The 26,235-nt window shown below is 38.9% G+C and overlaps 1 protein-coding gene across 2 annotated transcripts in view; it reads right to left on the bottom strand.

The window, feature by feature from the left end:
• The window catches only part of LOC124144911, a 33,541-nt gene extending 7,720 nt beyond the window's left edge, over positions 1–25,821 (bottom strand). The window contains exons 1-3 of one of the 2 annotated variants that reach the window (XM_046514528.2): positions 25,653–25,821; positions 22,093–22,320; positions 20,299–21,105 (exon numbers count right to left, since the gene is read on the bottom strand). In XM_046514528.2, the coding sequence (XP_046370484.2) occupies positions 20,840–21,105; positions 22,093–22,320; positions 25,653–25,716 (558 nt within the window). In that variant the 5' untranslated portion in view covers positions 25,717–25,821 and the 3' untranslated portion in view covers positions 20,299–20,839. Of the gene's footprint in view, positions 1–20,298; positions 21,106–22,092; positions 22,321–25,652 lie in introns of those variants that run through there. The other variant, XM_048385171.1, reaches the window with a different exon arrangement.
• Positions 25,822–26,235: the final 414 nt, after the last annotated feature.

Raw genomic sequence — 26,235 nt, forward strand, 5'->3', positions numbered from 1 at the left:
GAGCCTGACCACCCGATTAGTCGCTTCATACGACAAGCATAGTCGCTTCTTACGGCGAACATTGGGTTGCTGAAGACCTATTCAACTCCGGATCTTCACGGGTCTGTTTGAATGAGTGATTGGCCTGATTGAATAATGTGACAGCGACCCGACAGCGAATCAATGTTCACGTCATCATCCACTGGTTTGCGTCTTCCAGACTTGATATTATTTCTAACGGCCGTGTGAAACAACACTTACGTGTACTAATAAATTTGACATTGGTTCGGCCACATTAAAAAAGGATGCAAATGTGTCAGTATGTCAAAATGTGGTCATTAACAATAGCTTTCTCCCCTGTCAGCCTTGTGATACAAAGGATTTGAAACAATCACAACATGACAACCATGCCGAGAAATATCTTCAAGTGGAGGAACACTGACTCTTAAAATATACGTGCATACATGTAGCCTTGTTACCTTGTTGAACATTTCTGAACGAGTCATAATGTCATAAGCTAAACAGATGACATTTATGATGCTCCCCCAGACTGTTGACCAGGGTATTGTCTAGAACGCCACAGAGATGGGGGTCTTCCTTACAACGGGGCTCGAGATATTTTGGGTTGATGATGTTGTATATCAGTTTGGAGACGACCATTATGAACAGGTTAACATCATTCTTAAATTTAGGTGAAAGTGATTGAGCATTATACAAGTACCTTACTGCTATCTTACCCTTGTAAAACAGGTGGATCGGGTGTGCGGAAATCTGGTTACCGAGTCTTTATCTCTTCAGCCGGGGCGGTCGGGTAGCCTAGTGGTTAAAACGTTAGCTCGTCACGCCGAAGACCCGAGAGAGAGAGAGCCCGGATCTTCGGCGTGGCGAACGAACACTTTAACCATAAGGCTACCCGACCGCCCCTAGGATCGATTGAAAGTAAGTATCAGTCAATTGCGATCTCGCAGATTATGTCTGCAATCTACATTACTTCACCAACATTAAGCTGGAACACCGCGATATAACAGAAATAGTGTTCAAAGCGGCGTCAGACCCTACTCTCTCACTTACTCTGATGAAGTAGGCATGACGTGATGTGGATATTGCATGACTTGTTGATGATGAGGGAAGAGAATTTATGGATGGGAGCATATATATATAATATAGTCCTGATTTCCACTTGTCCATAACTATCAGCGCTAATTCACTGTAAAGTTTTGGCTTCCATTGTCTATTGTTCGCGCTAATCGCCTTTCTCTGCCTTATATCATTCATTCAACTGATGAAGGAGTAAGCATATACTCCGAAACGTTGTTCCTCATAGTAAGTTGAAGTCCATAAACTCTCTTCCTTATTTGTATCACTTCTAAATGCCTTTCAAAGACTTGCTGACGATTCTTCCACAATCTGAGTGTAATTAATTGAGAAAATATATATTTTAATACCGCTTCTTTGAATGAGTTAAAAGCGCCATAAAATGACAAAATGAACCTGAACGAAATCAGCCACATGAGATCTTTACCAGTGTCCTTTTTCATCAATAATTTGTTGTGGTTTGAGGACGAGTACATCGCGATCTCGACCTGGGTTTACAATTTTGATTTTACAACTTCAAAAGTCGAGAACGTGAGAAAAACTTTAATATCATGTAAAATATCGCAATCTCTATAAAAGTCATAAAAGATGCGAAATGGCGAAAGTTATATAATTCCACAGGTTCAGGTCATAAAGACAGCCATTTACCCTTAAATCGTCCTTTCCAGCTGGGCCTGGAACCATATTCAGCTTTAGCATGGAGCAGTACTTTCTTCTACTGGCGCCGATAATATGTGGTGTATATTATTAAATCAACCGGTTTACAGAAATGAGGTCGACAAATGTTACCATGCATGTAAAATGCTTGAATTTTATTGGTCAGTTGAGTTTTGCTAATTTTTCGTGTGTGATATGCGGGTTAGGCGTATGCTCAGTTCTAATCCAACACTCTGAGTCGCAGCTTTGCATTGTGTTTTATAAAGATGGTACCGTGAGTCTGGTCAATGAGCCAGCAAGCTAAGACATCCATTTCAAGCTCTGATGAATCAAGAATTTGATAAATGACCGAAAAAATATGTTCAACAAAATATAAAATTTGCAAACTTAACAATTACTCCAAAGAAAGCACATAAAAACTTACTTAAATTACTGCATATATAACAATTTATACCAGAATAGAAAAAAGGTCTTCAATTGGTTTGAATCCCGGTTCGTCCCGATATTTCTAGCTTTATCAGCACCACAACCGTGTGCTTCACCAAAGTAGTAAACGTCCGAGACCTGCATCACTTCGGGCTGTCCTCCCATATAGAGCTGACACGCCGTGATATTACTGAAATGGTATTAAAAAGCTGCTTAAAACCCGACTCAGTCAGTCTTACCGATCTGAAATCAGTGAAATTCAAGCCCCGTACAGTAAATGAGTGAGTATGGTTTTACGCCGCTTTTAGCAATATTCCAACAATATCACGGCGGGGGACACCAGAAATGGGCTTCACACATTGTACCCATGTCGGGACCGGGACCACGGCATGACGAGCTAACGCTTTAACCACGAGGCTACCCGACCGCCCATTGTCCCAATGAAGAAGAACGCCATGTCGAATTTTGCCACGGCGCTTGTCCTTTACCGACTTTACTTTTCGCAAAATGTTCATTGTTGTTCTGTGTGTCAGACAGTCAATATGAATTATACCCCTGTTATCTCCAAATAAGGTGTCCATAACCTTCTTGGTGGACACGCGCGCACGCACGCACGCACATTGCTATATGGGTGAAATAATCTTGAACGTGACGTTAAATACCATCCTATTCGTCAGGATTAATTTATTTTCAAGATACTGTTTGGGAGGCTGTTGTTCTTTCCATTTTTATGGCATGAGAGATTTCAGGTTAGTGTTCCTTCTCCAGAATACGTCATACACATGTGACGTAGGAGCTTTATTTTCAGAATGGGACCCGTGAAGATCCAGGGTAGAATAGGTCTTCAGAAACCCATGCTTGCCGTAAAAGGCGACTATGCTTGTCGCAAGAGGCGACTAACGGGATCGGGTGGTCAGGCTTGCTGACTTGGTTGATGCGTGTCATCGATCCCCATTGCGTGGATCGATGCTCATGATATCAGTTACTGGATTGTCTGGTCCAGACTCGATTATTTTCAGACCGCCGTCATACAGCTTGAATAGTGCTTGTGGCGTTAAACAACAAACCAAAAGCAAACATTTTCAGAATGCACATACACATTTTAGGTAGGTGAGCTACAGGCCCTCAGCTTTATAATGCCATGTGATATGGGCACGACATCTTATCTGTAAAGAAATTAACGTTAAATCATACTGTGAAACCTATTTGTAGTCGACAACTCAGTTATCTGACATTGATATATTCAAATTTTCCGTATGCGTTAAATAAAACTGATCAGTAGTTTTTTCCCCGATACATGAATCGTAGTAGACATTCATAGCAACACAAGAATTGCATCTACTTTCACTTTTTTTACGACCACTGTTTGATATGACCGTGACTGGACTTTCTTTCGGTTACAGTTACACACAGTTGCACCAGTGCTGGTGTAAAACATAAGGCATATCAGCTTTTGTTGTTAAGTCGATTTGTCTCCACCGTAAAACGTTTGAAACGTCATGAATTCAAGCGGGACTTTTTTCCATAATGTAATTATTTAAATCTGTTAGTTAAGTTTCAGCATGGAGAACTTTCTTTAGTATTTATCGACACCATTTTTTCATCACATTTTTAATGTTTAATATCCACATTGTTGACACAAAATACAAACTTCATCCCTTGCAAGTGTTATTTGTGCTCACGCTAGCACCCCCCCCCCCCCCCCCCCCCACACACACACACACACACACTATACATAAATGAATAAATAAACAAATAAATACATAAAATTTATAAATCACTTCAATATTTTGAACTTAAATGATCTGATATTGATCTTGCGGATATTGATATTAAAAATATGTTTATATTTAGATGTATCATATTTAAGAAATTGGCAGAAATGAAAAACTACCATTTAACCACAAAGCGTGTTAAAGTTCATGCTTTACTTATCTGTGAAGACAACACCCCTGTGAGAAATAAATACCTGAACAACTATACAAGTAACCCTACTGCACACCACATCTTCACAAACTTACAAACATGATATTATTTACAATGTAAGATAGAATATAACATTTCAACAATGAGAAATTGTGATATTTTTCTAGTTTGAGACAGGTGTTTGTCAGGCAAAGTAAACTTTTGTGTGATTGTATTATGGGCCACTCGCCTTATAGTCTATCTATTCATATCAACCCGCCACAGTTTTCTTTATTTCTTTGAAGAACATATCCAAGTAGTAACTATGGACGTCAGGAGATCCAGAAGTACTTACTTTGAACAGAGTAAGCAGATTAGGTTTTGTTTTTTCTTACGTACATGTGACTGTTCAGACATCCACGGGTTTACGTTGGATCTATATATTTCTGAGCCCAGGGGATTCTGAGTAATAATTTTTTGGGATACCAGGCTAGCTACCCGTAGCACCTTTCACTCGATTTCAAAGTATTTTATCATTGCACGTGTTACAGAATAACTGATAAAACTCACTCACTGACACTCTAAACCTTCAATTTAATGATTCGAAAAACTATCGTTTTGTACGTCCCACATGACTATTTGCCTCCATTCTCAAATTATATGCGTTATAGCGCATAGAGTAACAGTACAAAGACTATACAGACTTCCTGGTACACAAAGCAATATGTTGCGTCCGGCAAGGCCTTTCAATATTCAGGTTAACACTATAACTGAGGCATTGATCACCATGCCATGATCTGAATGTCTACAAACATAAAGCGAGGGTGGGTGTTTGTCGGAGAGGCAGATAAGTCCACACCAAGGTAAACATAACAACTCATATTTCTCCCCAGTCATTCTCAAAATTAGAAACGTAAATCAAGTATTTGTTTCAAAGCTATCGTTGCGCTTAGCTGATCGCAACTCCCATACTTTAACATAGACGTGCAACTTTCGTAGCGTTTCGATCGTTTCCGAAGCACAAAAAGCTGTCGATGATGCATATGTCGTGCATATACTCGTGCATATCATTTGTCTTCAATCACAATCACTGTAAGATGATTGTCAAATTAATGTGAATGTAAGTTTATTAAAGTTTAGTGTTAATTGATGCACATCAAGTGGAAAGCAGGTGTGTCACATCGCCGTACTCTTGTTGTTTTACCTTAAAGTATATAGACACTGATGATAAGAACATTTTAGATATAATGAACACATCTTTATATTTTCATGAATATTTCCCTCCTTTTTCGTCACACGAACAGTTTCATCAACGTTATGCTGCATTAAATCACAACTCTTGCGGCTTAGATTATAAATGTGTTTTTATTTCATTTTTCACAACAAAATAAACATGTGTTGTTACATTGATTTTGAAAGAAAACATGTTTGATCAGATCTTCATTATTATTCATGTACAACATATAAAAGAACTAACATATCGAGAAAAATAATTTATCCTTTAAAAATCAATACGGTTACATATAGTTTAACTCGAACTACATTATGAATCTGTGCTTCGTTTAGGAGGATGTAAACGTATGGCCCAGCTAGAATACATCTCTGCCTCTCCCGAAAAACGGAAACCTTGATAATTTCGGTATCGCCAGGAATTCGAGTTAACGAGGCCACACCGTGACACATGTGCAATATGCTCAAGGTAACTCGAACCGTCACGAAGCTTGTCGAAGGCTCACACTGCAAACACGAAAACGTCGTTTTTTTCCGTATATGGTCATTGGACGGAAAAACGACTAAAAATTCATTAAAATTGATTAATTGGTCAGCGTCTAGAAAGTGTCCAGAAAAGGGTCGAGTTTTTCAAGCGTAAAATGGACGGAAAAACGATGCTTTTTGCTCCGCCTTGTACAACTGTTAACGGCCAATCAGATGGCGCTGGTCCCCCGACGCACGTGATGTCCAAGGCTTCCTTTCGGAAGCTTTAGGTTTCGTATTTCTGGCATGCCTTGCTCTAGTATCTGTCGCGCGCAGTGCAGCGAGATTTGCTGATAAGCTAGTTTTAGGATATGTTACATGTTAATGGAATTCAGACACGCGCCAAGAAGTCAAACCAAACAATGTTACTAAGTTTATTGTGGTAACGGCTATGTACAGTTACCCCTATCGGATAATGGGTTGTGTTTCATTTGGTTATAACAGTAACTAATTTTTTAATGTGAAGTTTACAAGATATACGACTTGGACGCGAGGTCGGTCACATGACGTTCTTCACGTGACTGTATTCTTGAAAAGGCGTAAACACTGACTACCTCCACATTCCTGGGGAAAACCCTTGGAATTCCCTGGTACGAATTCATACAGAAGCGTGGTTGCAAGCCCATTTAAGGATACCCTCGCTACAACCCATCCCAGAGAGAAAAAACACGAAAAAAAATCCAAACTGTCGCAGTGACAATTTACAGAAATCTATGAATTTACCTTAGTATCTATTTGACACATCTTCACAATCACCTTTCAATGATCGGCCAACTGATCAGTGATGCCAAAGGCTTGAAATAGCCACAGGTTAATTAACAACTTCGAAAATATCTCCCGTCACGTTTATCGTGTCGGCCATTTTGACGTATTGTACTTGATGTAAATGTATTACGACGCTCTGTCATTGTAATTGTCTTACTGAGGTAATTCTGTAAAAGATCTTCTCATCTAATGAGGATATTGTTTGGAATATATTTCTTGTAAACATACTCAAACATATGTTCCTCGCTTTGGGGGGAACTATTTTATTCCGGGGTGGCCCATTAAATCTAGTAGTAAGTCAAGGCACCATGCGTGATCTGTTATTTTATGTGTTTAAATTACGATTTGGGGCGTTAATAAAATACACTGACGCAAGTATATTCTATTCAAATCAATTGGATAATTGAATATGCTTTCTTTTACATATTACATAACATCACTGCACAAAATATGAACAGTTGCAGTAACACACTACGGTAATCGCATTAAACATCATTTTCAACTGTACAGTATTTCAGTATTTCAGTTATATCATGGTGTATCAGACTGATGTGGGATAAAAATCCGAAGTGGTTCAGGTCATCCAATGGGTGTTCGGGAAAAGGTGAGCGTATCCTGCCACACAAGTGGCACCCGTCACAAACACATGCAAGGACAAGTCAATTGTTCACCTGAACAAAGCACGGAAACACACAATGATGCCCGTCCTCAGTTTTACCGAGCATGTAAATTATTTTGTCCGTCAAAAACATGGACGAGTATGAACAATATGTTCATTCACGTAATACATGTCATACATTTGACAAAATGTATTGACTCGGAGCATTATTGTTAATCACAGCGTATGCAGTTGAACTCATCACCCATCCCATTATTGATAACCCTTCTTGAAGATCTATGAAATCAGAAGCTGCAACACTCTATCTTTTAACTGGCATGTCCGACTTCTATTTCATTACTCAGTTTTATTTGCACGGATTACTGTGGAAGGGACATTGTCTCGTTGTCGCATTGACGCCTGAACAAAAACAAGCAAAAGGTGTCAAAATTAACAAAAGCGCGACAATTGGCCATTTGTCGCATTGTCGCGTGTTCGCATTGTCGCTCTTTGATAATCCTTTTCTTTATTTTACAAAAGGGCGACGATGCCGTAACGCGACATTTTCAAGGTCAAAATATGTCTCGTTGTCGCATTGTCGCCCCATCACAAATGTGTATAAAAGGGGTAAAGTTCAGTTATTGTTACAGTTAGGAAGTTCAACCTGATAAATGTACGTCTTGAAATGAAAACACAAGTCCGTCCGCGAGTCCATAACGTTTTATTGTGAGCTCTTCTCTAAAAGTGCTCAGTGTTCAACTCCCAGTTCCAAACACGTAGTACCTCCTAGATAATCCACATACCTCCAGTGCAGTGGTCTTCCGGAAGATCTTACTCTTGACCGTATTAGACAACTGACGAGTGCACGCCTGACCTGTGACCTCGTTGCAACCCTCGTGATGTGTTTGCCGAAGGGAGAGGTTTAGGAAATGTGTGCTCCAGCCCAGCACAGAGCTCGCGACACACTGTATACTGATGTATACAGTATATTGCAGTTGATATACTGTATACTGCATGTGATACTTATTTGCGGAAATGTTACAACTTTCAAGATTCAAGATTCAATTTGCATATATTTCATATACAACAGACCGCCGTCATATATCACTGGAATACTGCTGAGAGCGGCGTTAAAACAAATTGTTTTCATAATGGAGCGCTGCAGTCATTTAAAATAGAACCGTATACATATGAACATGTAGTACCAACTCACTCTATTTGTTTCGAATATTCAGCAGAAAATATATTATTAACCAGGTCTTTGGGAAAAGATATCAGATTTTTATAAGCAGCCACATAGGGATGATAAAGGACCCCTCGCTGATTAGGTTCTTGTTTACTTAAGAGCAGAGTTGGCCATGTTAGATGATATAACCAAAATCCAGGCGCTCCGGCGGGGGGCAAGCTGGTCTTATTAGTGTATGGTATGAGCTGTGACGTTGACCCAAGAGAATAATGTAAAACATGAGACCAACTCAAGTCTATAATGATTGGGAAAGTCTACATTTCCACAGCTCTAGCCTGAAATTAAGAATTGTTCTATGCTCCATTTTAATTGTTATTATTTCATTTTGTAGACATGGATGGACCAACCAGGAAAGAAATTGATGGAATATTAATATCACATGTTACCACTGATCCAGTTAAATTCATCACACAATAATAAATTAGTATTTGACATTACGGCATTTGATTATTAGGGCATGATCATGTACATGTTCACTGTAGTAATGTACACACCAGTCAACTTGATTATAATTTTTATCAAAGTGTAGCGCGGCATCAACGATTACTTTATGATATCCTCACTTGTCATCGATGTATTGACATCGAACAATGGACGGCAATTCAAAATTCTTATGGATAGCTTCAATAGGGACAGCGCCGGTGTCAGTACAATTTTCCTAGTTAAAATAAGTATCTACAAAATATAATCTGAAGCAGACAAGAACAATATTTTTTTATTAATGCTAACTTTCATGGATAGAGTTAAGGCAATCTAGGCTTGCCAAATCGTTCTAGACTTGAGCTGGATTCCTTTTAAATTTATTCTGTATGGTCTGGGAGACGAACGGGCGTCAGTATCGCATGGAGAACTGGGACAGCCTTAATCAGTGTAATCGGATATGTTGTGGAGTTTCGGTTTTGGGCTTTTTGCTGAATATATAGAATTGCGAGTTATGTATACTCTGTATTCTTTCGTCATGGTAGCGTATATATTTTCTATGTTGCTTTTTGAATTATCCACAAATAATGAGACCTACAATGTAAACCTCTCTCTGGAGATATGCAATAATACTACTGAAGGGCATATCTGAAAAATGGGACTTCTCGACAAATATTTCTTTCTTAAATACTACCCGTTACAGGCATTCTATCATTATATCATACTTTGTACAGTTTAAAAGTCAAATAATGGCAAATTGTGTATCTTTCTACATTTTGAATTAACTATATTTTCTGAAATAAAACCTTAGCATCAGATAGTGATATACACGAATATGATCTATACTATTATAAATGAATTATCATTTCGTATTATGAATTAGATAAACAGAAATATGATAGTAAAACAAATTATTTTAATCTATTCTTGTGAGTAGGTAACGAGAGATCTAGGCAACGCACTAACGTAGCCATTTATGAAAATGAAATATTAAAAGTTTAGGGGTTTGAACATGCACATTGAATGACAGGGAAGAAAGCAACGCAATTATTAAATTATGAATCAAATTATGTTATAAATATAACAGAATATTTAGAAAATATAAGTTTAATTTCTCATTGTTGGAAGGTGTTTAATAATTATATAGATTTTGTTTGATTGTTTGTTGTTTAACGCCGCACTCAGCAATATACCAGCTATATGACGGTGGTTCGTAAATAATCCAGTCTGGACCAAACAATTTAGTCATTATCATCAAGAGCACCGATCTACGCATTTGGGATACGATGACATGCATCAACCAAGTCAGCGAGCCAAGTCGCCTTCGTAGAAGCATGGGTTGTTGAATGCCTATTCTAACCCGGATCTTCACGGGTATTTTTTTGAATAATAAGGTACAATGAAATTCTGTATATGTCCATAATAAGTGTGTATAAGTAGATGGATAATATGTGCATACACGCCAAGTCAATGGTATATGCATTAATTTAAATGCAAATGATTCAATGATGAGTTCTTTCACAAGTCCATATTTCAAGGCATGTATTTGATATTCATAATAACTCCACAAAAGCTACACAATGGCAACAAAACGGTACCAGCATCACAGATACCAATAATACATGAGATACATATAATTACTTTAAAGTTAAAACATGTATCTAAATAGAAAATTAGAAGGATACACTTCCGACATTTTTCGTATTTTGTTTTCGTTTGGATAGAGAAGTTGTGATTGGTATCTGATGGGTGCAAACAGGTGTTCCCTTCCGCACAGGCCTTGCGGCAATGCTATAGGCCAAAATGAAACAAGCCTTGTTCAACAGGTTCAGACTCAAATTTCTATCCCACTTGGGCTCCATTTAAATTTAAATATAATTTCTCGTGTCGATATGTGTCAGAAGAAATGAAATATTACAGCACTGGTGAATAGGTTATATGCGCATGTCAGCGTCGATCCTATAATATCCTTTTTATGCAAAATACATAAAAATTATGTACTGATGAATTAAGGTAGTAATACTACGCAAATATATGTCCAGATGCATACATCAGTATCATCTCGTGATCTTAATTCGTGCTTTGAGCCCTTTTGCTACCGGAGATTCTGGGGTGTTATAATCAGTCATAATTTCATGGTCCGTCTTGTATGTTGGGAACCAATATCGCAATATGGCTAAATATTGCTGAACGTGGTATTAACCCGATTACTCACATACTTATTCCATTTTCTACAGTCATCTACGAACACTATCTTTAAGGAGGTATATCTGTATCATCCAAATGTCCATACATATATGTCCACATTTATATGTATAAAGCAAGTCGTCCTGCACTCTTCCTTAAAAGATAAATGTTAAGCATTTCCTCTGTATGGATTTATATAATGTAATATCGTTTCAATGTAATGCTGATGCAGTAAACGTACCACAGACCTAATGCTAGAATAACATCTAATTTCTGAAATGAACATATTTTACAGAAAAAAACAGTTGTTTAAACAATACTTATAAAATATAAGAACAAGGAGCCAAGAGCCAAATATTGGGCTGTGTTGGACATATTTGTTTCGGGGTCTTATGACAGACAAACCTGATGCCTTTAAGTATAAAGATAAGTAAGTATAGATGTTGTACATATTCAAATATGTTCGTGATTAACCCAACCTTGAAAAATATCGAAAGATGAGTGGTAACTATTTATGCCATTATTTCAAATTAGAATGAGAGCACATCAGGAAAGCATGGTACTTTAATATACGTATCTTGTTAACCCAATATTCTTTTTTAAGTAAGAGCAGCATGTATATCGAGAGTATAGGTTTGGTGCGTGACTTATCACACAGTACTTTCAGAAAGTGTGCATATTCTGTTTATCGGCAATAAATAACATAAGACGATTCATACGGGTAAATACGATTTACTTCAGAACTAGTATAGGTTATTTAAGGTTAGGGGGAAATGTATGTAATTAACAGAACTTTGGCCGGGTTTGAAGGATTTGGGTCCTGGCTTGGGCTTTGTGTTGGACGTGTAGACGGCATTTCCAGGTTTGACGTATCAATGACAAAAATGATGTCAGATGCAATTCTCTGCCTTTTCGGGTGAACAATTGGCTTGCCTTTGGATGTGTTTGTTGCGGGTGCTACTAGTGGATCGGAATGAGCTCGCGTTTTTGCGAGCATCCAATGTCATCATTTATTATGATGAATCATGAAACATGCTCCTGATGTTGACGCAATGGTGCAGTTGGCGCTACTTTTGGCAAGGGTTTCTCATGATAATGGAAATGCTTATGTCGCTTTTGTTGACCGATAAACATGAAAAGATATAATGTTAGTGTACATGGTCATGCAATTAAGAAACAAACGACGAGTGGGAGTTGTTTATTGTACGATAAACAACGACCAAGACTCGTTTGTTTCTTTATGAGATATCAACATTACGTACAGCCTCTTTTAGGGTGTTAAATTAGGAAAAAATACACGCTTTACAATATTTACCCGTACTTAAATAATGATGATTCCTTGAATAGAATCCGACAGCGGCCATGCTAGATAAATCCATTTTAGGATTTGAGTTTGGTCCCGCATATTCTCACAATTTTCTCGTCAATCATCTGTACCTTTTCTCCCAATACCGATTGTCATATCACTCTCATTTTCGGATTCTCCTGCAACATTTATTGGGAACAACTCACTAGACACATACCTCTCAAAAATAAGGTCAAATTTACAAATTTTACTTTTCAAGTTGCGAGTGCATGTTCGAATCTCAATAAATGACGTCATGATAGAACAATGTTTTATCATGAAATAAATATCGCTTAAATGAACCTAAATGTAATGTTTTAATATCCTTACGTTGCTGAGTGCAGCATTTAACAACAAACAAACAAAACATAATATCTTTAAGAATTATGTTAACAATTCCGATGCTAAAAATAATCTCACAATCTCCATACCTCTTTCTCTCTATGAAAACATAATAACTTTTTTTTTTAATAATCTGAAGGAATAATAATGGCAATACTATCATAATTATCATCATTATTTATGTTACTTATCCTCAAGTGAAGTAGTCCTCCATACTATACATTCAGTGAAGAAGCCCATGAACATATGAACTATGTAACATACATTCATGGAAATTAGACGAACAGTTGAAGTTAGCAAATGATATTATTCGGTCGAACGTCTATCAGCCATCTATTCTATTCATGAAGAACATTTCACGTGGGACCAACAGAGGGAATTATGACTATCGACTTGCTAATTATTTTTTATATTCATGCCAGCCCAAACGATCTATTGGCTTGATTTATTGTTATGGTATCCACAAAATAAGTAGGATCCGATTTTTTTCCGTTTTTGTTGAAATAAAACTGAATAATATTTGCTGTTTACATATCAAAGTTTGCCAAATTGTTACAAAATGTTTGCCCACAGCAAGGCTACGTATCCCCAACATATTGTGCTAGGCACAGTATCACTGGACTGAGGGAGGGCGGTATTCCTCCTTGTGGGTCACCTGCTTCGCAATATGGGACGGGAAAACTGCAGGGGGTGAGGGCAGTTACGTTGATGGTACAGACAGATAAGAGAGATCATTTTACAAATGTGAAACCTCAGTCCACAAAGGAAGAGACGAAAGCTGAAACTTGGTGAGGTTTACAGAACAAAGGCAGTTATTTCTAGTTTCTTACTGACTCTCGAAGATACATTTAATAAAACAATTAATGCGTGTGTGTGTGTGTGTGTGTGTGTGTGTGTGTGTGTGTGTGTGTGTGTGTGTGTGTGTGTGTGTGTGTGTGTGTGTGTGTGTGTGTGTGTGTGAGGTAGAAGAAGAATTGTACACCATAAAAATGGCTACGTATGTAGTTGGGGTAGATATGTTGAATGCCCGGTCAGTATGACCTTTGAGTCACTACAGTTTCAGTCATTAAAATGCGTAAAACAGTATTTGAGTGAAAGAAAACACTATAAGTGAGTGAAACAAAAGACCTCAGTACAGGCACACCCAGTCCCCCAACCCCAAGTCTGCATGTATCAATACTCATACCTGCCACATCCTCAACCACTTAACTTACTCACACAATCATCTGACAACATGTTCGCCAACCCTCGTATCACAACGCATGCACGCATGCACGCACGCACACACACACACTCACACACACACGCACGCACGCACGCACGCACGCACGCACGCACGCACGCACGCACGCACACACACACACACACACACACATTCTTCTTTCCCCACCATTATGTCTACGTCAGCCATCATGGATCCATGCGCATGCTTTCATACATAATCCATCCTCCCACCATTCCCCAACATCCATCGAACTATAACTATATCCGCCCTCATGTATCGGTATTCGTGCTTTCATACATACATACATCCCCCTACCATTCCCCTACATCCATCGCAGTATAACTATGACTATAACCGCCTTCGTGCATCCGCACTTATGTTCACATTGCATTGCATATGCATCGAATTACACGTTTAAAATATCGTAAATATTTTACAACATGTACATATTATATATCAGCAAACAGAGATTATTATAACGCAATAGATTTCATCCGTCAAAACATCACAGAAAGAGGGGCAGCCTGGAATTTTACAATGGCATCTGAATGCACTAAGACGTTCAACTGGTCAGGAGGTGAGAGTTGCGGAAGATTACGGTAAACTTCAGTTACAGATCTCCATTACGAATATCTAAAGTATGAAATAAAGATCACAGCTTGCTATGACGTGTACTTCATGCCTGCAGAATTAGCAATGTCCTTAGCTCTAAATTGTATGTCTAAATGCTTATGTAGACAAAGACCCAAATGTATATAGGCATGACCATATTATATTCTACGCAAGTATCACCACATTTAAAAACAAAGCTAGATTGAGTCTTTGAAGGGCATTAAGAACTGATACACACAAGGAGAAATATTTATGGATGTCAACGGAGGAACACTGCGTTTCGGAATATATACTTTCTCCTTCATCAGGTGCATAATATTAAATGCTATGAGGCAGAGAACATATATTTGTACCTGTAAGAACAACAAAAGTAAAAAGATAGCAAAGAAGGGAACGCAACAAGGGAAGCCAACAGATAACTGGCATGGCGCTGATAATCCCGCCTCCCGTTTGCCCATTGTCCATTTCCCATTACCAATCATTAATTCATAAGTTAAGTTTTGGCTTTAATTTGTCCATTGATAATCAACCATCAACGTCTATTATCTCCCCCCTAAAATATGTAGTTTACTGAGAAAGTGGTATCCAAATATAATGTGTGTTACTGTTGACCACTTTCTTAAAGGCATTGTTGGTTCAAAGCTTTCGGTCATAGAAGCCGTGCCATTTTTCTCTTGTCAGAGGAGTACACAAAGTATACGTCATCTGGACTAACATTTTTGGTTCGGTGGCTGGGTTAGATCGCCAACTTTGTGTTCTGGCGATTGGGTGCCTCACTCACAGTGTGGGTTCAAATCCCGGACGGGACTCAACCCAAGAAAGTACGAGAATCTGTACTTTACTCAGAAAGTGTTATCCCAATTATAACATTTGTTGTCAAGAAAACACAATAAATGTACATTCGGCTTTGGATGGGTAATGATATCACAGACATATACGGATATTGATGATGACTTGGAGGAGCTTCGCAACGCACGTCTTCTCAATTCAGGGATTGGTAAATCCAAATATATGTGTGCGCGTGCGTGCCTGCGTGCGTGCGTGCGTAAATGTGGGCCTGTTGGATGTTACATAAAACATTCATCTTGAGCGGGATGGTAGTTCGAGTTGGATTAGCATGTTAACTATATGATCTTCTTTAGGCAGAGAATGCTGCGCATGAATGTATTGATGAAATTCCTAGGTACATGGGGCCTTTTCGTCCCCAGGAATACCCACAGTGGAGACTTCAATGGGGATAGGGTGTACACAATGTGCTACCTGGTAGATTGTGTGTCATCAGACCGGACAACGTTGGTCTTTGACGGATTGTGGCGTAAAACACACTTATTCATTTACTTATATCGGAAATTGAATGTTCATCTTAATTGTTATTGTTGAACATCTAATATATTTTTAAAGAAATAAAACAGTGACATAATAACTACAACTTTATGTGAGCGCGAGTAGCTTTTTTGGAATGAGATGAATAAGTCTTATAAAGTTGTAAGCGTCTTCACAACCGTGTAACTATGAATTGACTTTATTGGGTAATCACAAATGAGATAGGACCTAAAATAGCCAAATTTCATACGATTTCACTTGTCCACCATCTTGGATGCAAGGCGAAAACATTTCAGCGCGTTTGAAGCCACTGAGAATGCCCCCTGCAGAGTTGGACGAACATTCTGCGGTGGCGCGGCTGAGTTAACTAGAGGCTAACAGCAGTATTTCCTGTCCAGGTTATTTAGGTCAGTTGTTTGTGTGTGTGTGTGTGTGTGTGTGTGTGTGTGTGTGTGTGTGTGCGCGTGCGTGTGTGCGTGTGGGGGGCGGGGGGGGGGGGGCGGGGGGGGGGTGAGATTGGGGGGATAGATGATAGATTTAGCAACAATTAAGGTCATCTTGAGATTAGCATATGAACTATGATTCTCTTTAGGCAGAAAATGAGGATCCACGATGTTCGACCTGGTAGAAGTGTGTTATCAAACCTCACAGCATTGGTTTTTTGACTGACTGTAGCGTCAAAACAAACTCATTCATTTACTTGAACTGAATGTTTATCTTAATTGTTATGGATAGTCACGGAGCCATGATCCAGAGAACAGGGTGTCATTAGATAGAAATAAACTAAGTAATAATAGGATTACCAGAAAAACGGGGTTTTACACACAAACCAATAAACTTCGCTCATTAACACCAGAGTAAGTCAGTACAAGATTGAAAACTGCCCCATAATTATGTATGACATGCTTGTCGGGTATTGCTACATATATATGTGAAAACAAAGTTATTAAAATGAAGAGCAAAACTGATGAAAGTTAACAATAAACGTGTATACGTGTTATATCGTCACTGCGAAAATAATGATTGTTTGTTTTTAGTATTAACATTCAAATACGTTATATCTGTATTAGCGATATTGTCTTTGTTCCACCGGTGAGTCAGCGTTAGCCGTACTATCTCGTAGTATAATTGAATTTCTGAAGACATCACGATACAGTTTTTACGATGCATCACGTCTGCACTAGCGCTTGATAACAGCCTTGTGTTTGGGTGTTTCAGTGGTTTAAATCGCTGCTCTTGATATTGTTGATTAAACTTTGATACTATGAACAATGTAATGTTATGTGAGAGGTTGACTTTAGAACGGTAACATACTAATAGTATATAGGATGACATAAACAGAACAATGAGAAGTTCGTCCAGATTAGTGTATAGGCAACATTTAATAATTAAAATAATTACATTCAACAACTCCCTTTTTAAGTCCATTTTCCTGACTTATAAGTAAATGCAAGAACAATCGGCCGGAATACAATGTATAGTTCTTGTCCACTTCAATATGACTATATAGCATACAATAAGCTATCGGGTCCCGTTTAGATCGGTTTGGGTGGCAGCCTAGATAGCCATAGAATAGTTTCATCTTGGAATCTCCCATATCACTGGGGATCCTCTTCAATTTAAATGGAGTTACTCGTTACGATTCCGAACCTTCACGTGACTGTGTTTATGAACCATTGTCAAATAGTGGTGACATTGAATCTAGGAAACAATACGCGAAATCGCGCATGTACAGAACGGAAAATTTGGTCAAGGCATTAAGTAATCCGCATGCGAAGAATGATTGAATTCAGTACTTCCGCAAAGCGCTTCGAGTGCAGCGTCAAACGCGGGCCTGTAATCTAACACGCGGGGACTGACCAATGAAATCTGAGAAGTAGAAATACCGGTAGACGCTGTTGCTTGATTGACAATGTCAATCAAGAAAGGGAGGAGCTTAACGCTATCGTTCTCTCCCAGTAAATTCCGATGTCAAATAACGACGTTATTTGGACGGAAAAACGATGGTTTGAAAACGTCCAAATAACGTCGTTTTTCCGTCCAATGACCATATACGGAAAAAAACGACGTTTTCGTGTTTGCAGTGTCAGTCAGGCCTATTGATAAGATTTAAAAAATACATCAAACTCAAGGTATTTCGAACCGTCACGAAGCTTGTCTAAGGCTTAGTCAGGCCTATTGATAAGATTTAAAAAAATCATCAAACTCAAGGTAACTCGAACCGTCACGAAGCTTGTCGAAGGCTTAGTTAGGCATAATGATAAGATTTAAAAAATACATCAAATTCAAGGTAACTCGAACCGTCACGAAGTTTGTCGAAGGCTTAGTCAGGCCTATTGATAAGATTTAAAAAATACATCAAACTCAAGGTAATTCGAACCGTCACGAAGCTTGTCTAAGGCTTAGTCAGGCCTATTGATAAGATTTAAAAAATACATCAAACTCAAGGTAATTCGAACCGTCACGAAGTTTGTCGAAGGCTTAGTCAGGCGTAATTATAAGATTTAAAAAATACATCAAACTCAAGGTAATTCGAACCGTCACGAAGCCTGTCTAAGGGTTAGTTAGGCATAATGATAAGATTTAAAAAATACATCAAATTCAAGGTAACTCGAACCTTCACGAAGTTTGTCTAAGGCTTAGTCAGGCCTATTGATAAGATTTAAAAAATACATCAAACTCAAGGTAATTCGAACCGTCACGAAGCTTTTCTTAGGCTTAGTCAGGCCTATTGATAAGATTTTAAAAAAATCATCAAACTCAAGGTAACTCGAACCGTCACGAAGCTTGTCGAAGGCTTAGTTAAGCATAATGATAAGATTTAAAAAATACATCAAATTCAAGGTAACTCGAACCTTCACGAAGTTTGTCTAAGGCTTAGTCAGGCCTATTGATAAGATTTAAAAAATTCATCAAACTCAAGGCAACTCGAACCGTCACGAAGCTTGTCTAAGGCTTAGTTAGGCTCAATGATAAGATTTAAAAAATACATCAAATTCAAGGTAACTCGAACCGTCACGAAGTTTGTCGAAGGCTTAGTCAGGCCTATTGATAAGATTTAAAAAATACATCAAACTCAAGGTAATTCGAACCGTCACGAAGCTTGTCTAAGGCTTAGTCAGGCCTATTGATAAGATTTAAAAAATACATCAAACTCAAGGTAATTCGAACCGTCACGAAGTTTGTCGAAGGCTTTGTCAGGCGTAATTATAAGATTTAAAAAATACATCAAATTCAAGGTAATTCGAACCGTCACGAAGCCTGTCTAAGGGTTAGTTAGGCATAATGATAAGATTTAAAAAATACATCAAATTCAAGGTAATTCGAACCGTCACGAAGTTTGTCGAAGGCTAAGTCAGGCCTAATTATAAGATTTAAAAAATACATCAAACTCAAGGTAATTCGAACCGTCACGAAGCCTGTCTAAGGCTCAGTCAGGCCTATTGATAAGATTTAAAAAAGGGTGTCCACAACATAGACCTCTTGAAGAGACGACCTTCTCTATGAGTCTTATCTTGCTTGTAAAAATGTAACCATATATATAGGAGGTATCGGACAGGTGACACTTCATGGAGAAATTCAGGTACGGTTCTCGTGGAACCAGCTGAACAAGGAAATTAAGGTGTTGCCGCAAGACCCTCTACGTCCAGACAATACAGTGACATTTCGATGTTACCACAACTTAATTACACAGTCATACAAATACACAGACAGAAACACACAGACAGTCACATCCACACAGAGAGAGACACACACACGCGCGCACCCATACCCACGTACAGAGAAGAAGGTCAAGCTTCATCCATTTTTCATTTTCATATATCTCGACTTTCCATGTATTGTTTCGACATTGGTCGTTTTGACGAGACACAACCAATACCTCCTGGTGAGACTGCATGCCCTCACTGAATGGTCCTCTGGATGGCCACAAGGAAAGTGTCATACATTTTGATGCCAAGTGCCAAGTAGAAGCGAAAGCAATGCTATTTCCGTCGAACAGTTACAAAGTGTGCCATTACCAATCGATTTCCTGACTGGTTTCTGTATTTCACTATTAGTATATCACTTTGTAAACAAAAATATATGTGTTTTGTCAAAACATTAGAACAGGGTAACATTTCAAATGAGAATAAGGAGTGCCCAATTTTTTTTCATGTGCAAGGTTAATAACACCACTTCTATACAGATTACATTTTGTCTCGTCTCCACTGGATTATAGGGCGATAGCTCAGATGAGAGGGTTTTTGTCATACTGTAATTTGGAATAGAACTATAACAAGCACTCACACCAGAAATTGTGCAAATGATTCAAGAATCATGTATAATAAGTGCACTCGATATAGATATGAATTGTATCCTGGATTGTTTTATCCGCATTTCTTATTCCTTTTATTCCCGTTTTTTTTATGGCCGATCAGAGGAGCCCAGAATAATGAGGAGATAATGAATACTACAGGATACTGCAAAGAAGTATTCGTGGTACCCGTACATATAGTAATTACACATTTACACACTTTAAACAAATTGATTAGTTCGGTCAGTGGCCCAGTGTGGACTTTATCACAAATATATTATATTGTCCATGTTCCTCACTGCCAGGAATTACGTTTTCTTAGGTATTTGATACTACTATACGTTTATGCTCTCAAGAACCATCAATATCGTAAATAAAGCATACTCAGTGAGATCCACAGCAGAGCAGTTCTGGATTAGAATAACGTCCGGATTTACGAATCATCGGGATGGAGACATGTCCTTTTGAGTATATGTACATGTTCCTTCCAGAATCGGGGTTCCCGGTTAAACGGGTTTCGGATTGACGAGGTTTCACTGTAGTAGAATCCTGATTAATTCTGGTACCTTGTAGCTTGTGATGCATTGACTCGTCACCATATGGCTGAAATATTGCCGATGTGACGTTGAAAAAAAACTTTCTCACTCTGTGATGTTTTGACGCCATTACAAAGACGTGCATGTCATTCTGAAGACACACAACAGGCAGGCAATCTGGAGAGCTACCGCCATCATCAGTGAGGTCGCGCCGGCCTTTGGTCCATTGCAGAAGTTTGTATCGCAGGTGGTGACACAGGTCATGTATCCGAGAGTGTCGTAGGCACACGTGGTGAAGTTGTTGTGCTCAATGCCTTGCAGCATTGACAAGTTTCCGTACGAGAACGTCTTCCCATCAGAGCAGTCCCGGATGTAGCTAAGCATGGCCGACGTCTCTGAAAAGATGGGGATAATGTTTTGACACCTGGAATCATCACTATTTGATTGGGGCGGCCGGGTAGCCTAGTGGTTAAAGCGTCCGCCCGTCACACCGAAGACTCGGGTTCGATTCCCGACATGGGTACAATGTGTGAAGCCCATTTATGGTGTCCCCCGCCGTGATATTGCTGGAATATTGCTAAAAGTGGCACAAACCATACGCACTCACTCACTATTTGATTGTGATCCGAAACACATGCTTTTGAAACAGTCGGAATCTTACAACAGACTCTTCTTTCTGCAGAGATATTTTATGCTTATGGAAATGGTTTTGTCGCTTGTATGCACAAAATTTGACATATCTAGTTTAAAACAGGTACCCCTAATTGTGGTCAAACTATCTAATTTCATAAAACACACCAAAACGATTGTATTAAAACTATTAACTTGAGGTATAGGCGGGGAAATCGATGTTTTCTGTCTGGTTTTTGGCCGGTTTTAGCCATATCCCAGCAATATCACGGCGGGGGACACCAGGAATGGGCTTCACACATTGTACCCATGTGGGGAATCGAACCTGGGTCTTTGGCGTGACGAGCGAACGCTTTACCCACTAGGTTACCGACCGCCCCACTCACTCACTCAGGACCATTTCTCCTCGATTTCTATATTTGAGCGTATTACTGTCGATGTTTCGTAAACATTTGTAATCTTTGTTTTACATTTTACGTAATTCATATTTTTGCACGACAGTACTCATTTATGTCGGGGTGTGAAGTAAAGAGGTCCAAAGATTATACTATATTGCTGCCAGATACAATATTATGCAAAACACAACTGCAGATGTCCTGAGACCAGTAATGGTGATGAACATAGAAACATGATAACTGCGAGCCGGGATTACCCACTGCCATAGGTTTCTGGACGACCGAGCCGCCCGTGTTCCCTGATGTTAATGTGGATATGTTGTGAAGATCATGACAATGACCAAGTACTCAACTTACGTGCATTCTCAATAGTTTCGATCATACACACATTCCTAGAGTTGGAACACTTCTTGATGTAGGGCTGGGTCCTTCCCTCATTGTCTGTATCTATTACTTCTACATCTGGATTGGTGCTATTGTTAAGCTGAAGGGCAGCGTGTCTGGCCGATTTTACAATCGTCTTGGTATCTGTTTCACAGAATCCTCCTGAGCCTGTGTTGCCACATTGGTAGCAGTACAAGCAAGCTAAAATAGAAATGGTTTCACTGTAATGCACATTATTCATTTGTAACTGACAAAAACGATGCTGTTTCCTATTTTGACTTGTGCCACTTGTTCAGGTTTGTGTGTTTGTTGTTTAACGCCGCGCTCAGCAATATTACAGAAAATGACGGCGGTCTGAAAATAATCGAGCCTGGACCAGACAATCCAGTGATTGACATCATGAGCATTGATCCACGCAATTGGGATGCGATGACATGCATCAACCAAGTCAGCGAGTCTGACCACCCGGTCCCGTTGGTCGCCTTTTACGACAAGCATAGTCGCCTTTTACGTCAAGCATGGGTTGCTGAAGACCTATTCTACCCCGGATGTTCACGGGTCACTTGTTCAGGTGAACAATTGCCTTGCCGTAAGTTTGTTTGAGACGTGTGCCACCGATGGGCGAGCATTTAGTGTTATCTCTATTTGACATAGTCGGAATCGTTCAATCGACTTTGCTTTTATCAGATATTTCTTACGAAAATGAAAGGGTTTTGTTGAGGGTTGTGTGTGTTCCAAATGGATATTTTGAATATTCCCGAGACTGAAATTAATGAATGCATTTATATTATAAGTTGTCCACCGGTGTTTAACTTTATTTTTCATAGCCGGTATCTTGTGAGATCGAAACAAAGGAGAACCCAGAATTAAATAACATGCTTCTTACACCTGACACCAAATGTCATAACGTTGCGATATATACGGGGATGTCCTTTCATTCGGTTTAAACACACACCTGCAACTTGCGATATGTCCAAAGTAATCTGTACACGAGTTGGCGCGCTGCTAAATCACTGATGCCTTGAAACTCACACCACAAAAATAAGCAGCGCTTTGTGAATATCAGCTATGTAAGTTTATTTGTTATATATGAGCAGGTTGTTGTGATTAGCTCCTGTAAACTGTGTAGGACCTATCAACCGGGAAAAAGAAAAAACCATCGGGTATTTTGTCGGCATCAGACACTTGGGCAAATATTCTTGAAGATATAATGACAGTGTATTCAAAATATTATTGCAATCTCATTGAAACCAGGTCTTTTACGCCGACACGATGCCTCCCTGCTTCAAGATCTGAGGATATATGTACCATAACGACGGAAAATACTTCAACAAGTGTGAATGCTGTTGCGGACATTATTAATTTTACAATCAGAACAGATACATAAGGTCTGTTTGTAGTCTACAAGAACACTATAGTTTCTGCCTGCGAATAGGGGGCACTGGTGGCCCAGTCGTTTAAGGCGCCGCGATTCGCTGTGCAGAGTTGCGGTCCTTGGGCAAGCCAGAAACCTATGATTGTGGGTTCGAATCCCGGTTCGCCCCGATTATGTTTCTAGGTTTGTCAGCATCATAGACGTGTTCTTGAGTTTCATCGAAGTGGTAAACGTCTGAGACCTGCATCACTTCGGGCTTTCCTTCAATATTAAGCTGACACGCCGTGATATAACTGGAATACTGTTAAAAGCGGCGTTAAATCCAACTTACTCACTCTGCCTGCGAATGACGTCAAGTCTTTGTTACACAACACTGAGAGAATACGCTTGTTTTCATTTATCATTGATAATGTATTCACTCGTATGCGTATTAGTTCCACATTATAAAAAATATCATCTACGTACATGATACTTACTTCTACGTAGAAGATACTTTCATCTACGAATATGATATTATGATCAACGGAGAAGAAGTATCATATACTTATGAAGTATCGACTTGACAATATTTTCTCTAGTAATCGACAATAGTTGCGGGTCAGGTTTATAGATACGATTTGTTTGACTTTCAGTCTTGACGTGTCTTTATTGAGGTGCTATCTACGTAGATGATAAATTTAGAATGTTACACTAATAGGAATGGAATATTAATTCATGGGCAACATGTCATCCACCTATGCATACGTATTCTTTACTATGCCATCTGTTGTCCGCCATTTTACATGTCCAAAGTTCCAAAGACAGGTCCGACCCTGTGTTAGTTTTTGTCGTCAAGATAACAAAGACAACTTCGAGATAAGGCTCAGATAGCTTTGTATTCGCTACGCTACTTTTATAACAATTTTAGAACTACTACAGCTTCGTGAATAGGACGCCTGAATGATCCCATTCTCTGTAAGTCGATTAATTATAACACATTGATTACTAACAGTCGCTGACCGGAAAGAGGGGTTTCCAGTCTAACGGGGTCAGGAATATAGGGATTTCACAAGAATACTATACGTTAGACAAGTTGATATAAGCAAATGTGATCACATTAAAGGTCATCTGTTCTCGAAATAATCACAAGAAACGGTATTGGAAGATCCCCAAGGGAGTATATTAACATTTAATCCGAACACCATTAATCCGACATCATGTATAAATAAATAACATTACCAGTTACAATTATTCGTAATCCCGGAGATTCGTTGCTCCTCCGTTGTCCACATTAACGGGGCTTCAGTGTAAACTAATGCAAATATATACTTCGTCGATGCCAGAAAATAAACAGTTTTGATCATCCTCCGAAACAGATTCCACTGAGCGTAAAAGACAAAATAGAGGTGAAAATGATATGAATGGATCACTGGAAACCAGTGATGACACCAGGTGTTCGCGATAAGGGTTAACATGTCCTTTCCTACCGGCAACTGAACTCTTACTTGGCAGACATAAAGTGAGACGACCGATTATTGACAATGTTACGTCATGTCAATCGCCGAATGCTTTTCCCACAGACGATCATGACAATATATGTTTTGAAAATATACACTGACAAGAATACAGAATACCGGATACCTGCCTCCACATTCCTTTGTAACAGTTTCTTAGTGTGCTTTAGTTGCCATTTTTATCCGCCTCGCTAAAGTAACATGGGGCTTTGGGGGTTGAAACATAATTATACTATCGCAAGGAACTGTCATTTTTAGTTTCAAAGTCAATAGAAAATCCAACGCTTTTGTTGTGTTGCCGATACATGTCACTGATAAGGATGCATTTCGCCATTATAGAACTTCTATTTTTCTTTGTTGATGTCCAATTTTCGATGTTGACGAATTGGTTCAATTTCGGGGTTAAATCATATTCAACGATACAAATGCAAGTCGGGTATCTTCCTGCTTATGTTGAGCTTCGTCGCCCAATTTAAAAAATAGTCAAGCTGTCTCATGCTGCTGTAAGAATGGCATGAAACACACATGGCGTATGTGTATCCGGTATTCTCTACATGTACCTATATACTTAGTTATAACCCAGCCTTGTTATTATCCAATTATTTTTCAATATACCACTGACATAGAAACTATTTCGTTAAAATGAAATAACTTGATTAAGTTACCTGCAACTGGCAACAGAAATAGCAGGATGAAATAGGACACATGAGATCTCCTTGTAACCCCCATAGCACTGAGTGTGGCGACCACCCTTTTTCCAGCTGACTGTGAGGTAGTGTTAGTACTGTTTTATGCCCGCTGAAAACATTTGTCTAACCCAGACATGTGGGGATTTACAGTGTGGTTGTTGTCGACGTCTAAGAGATAGGCATCAGTGGTAGCGTGCACTGAGTGGTGGCCTTCTTTATCAGCAGGTGCTGTCATACAATAATTTGATTCGCTCACCTAACAAGAAGAAAGAACCCATTCAAACATGCAGTTACTGGTTTAAAATTACAACTTTGTTCTTATTATATCAGGACTTGTTTTGACGTCACTGTGAATTTTTTTATGGTTAAATTACACATCGTGACGTGAAAACAAAAACGTATGGCTTGAGGTGATTAGTTACATAATATCAATATTACAGGTACCAGTGCCATACATGTAGGTAGTGATATTCTGTATTCGTCCTTTGAGATATTACCCTGCTTTTGATGTCTGAGTTTGATTATTTCGTTCCACATAAAATGACAAGCAAACAATACT

Source organism: Haliotis rufescens, unplaced genomic scaffold (assembly GCF_023055435.1).
Source record: "Haliotis rufescens isolate VD_foot unplaced genomic scaffold, xgHalRufe1.0.p SCAF_55, whole genome shotgun sequence".
In the NCBI taxonomy this organism is placed as follows: domain Eukaryota; kingdom Metazoa; phylum Mollusca; class Gastropoda; order Lepetellida; family Haliotidae; genus Haliotis; species Haliotis rufescens.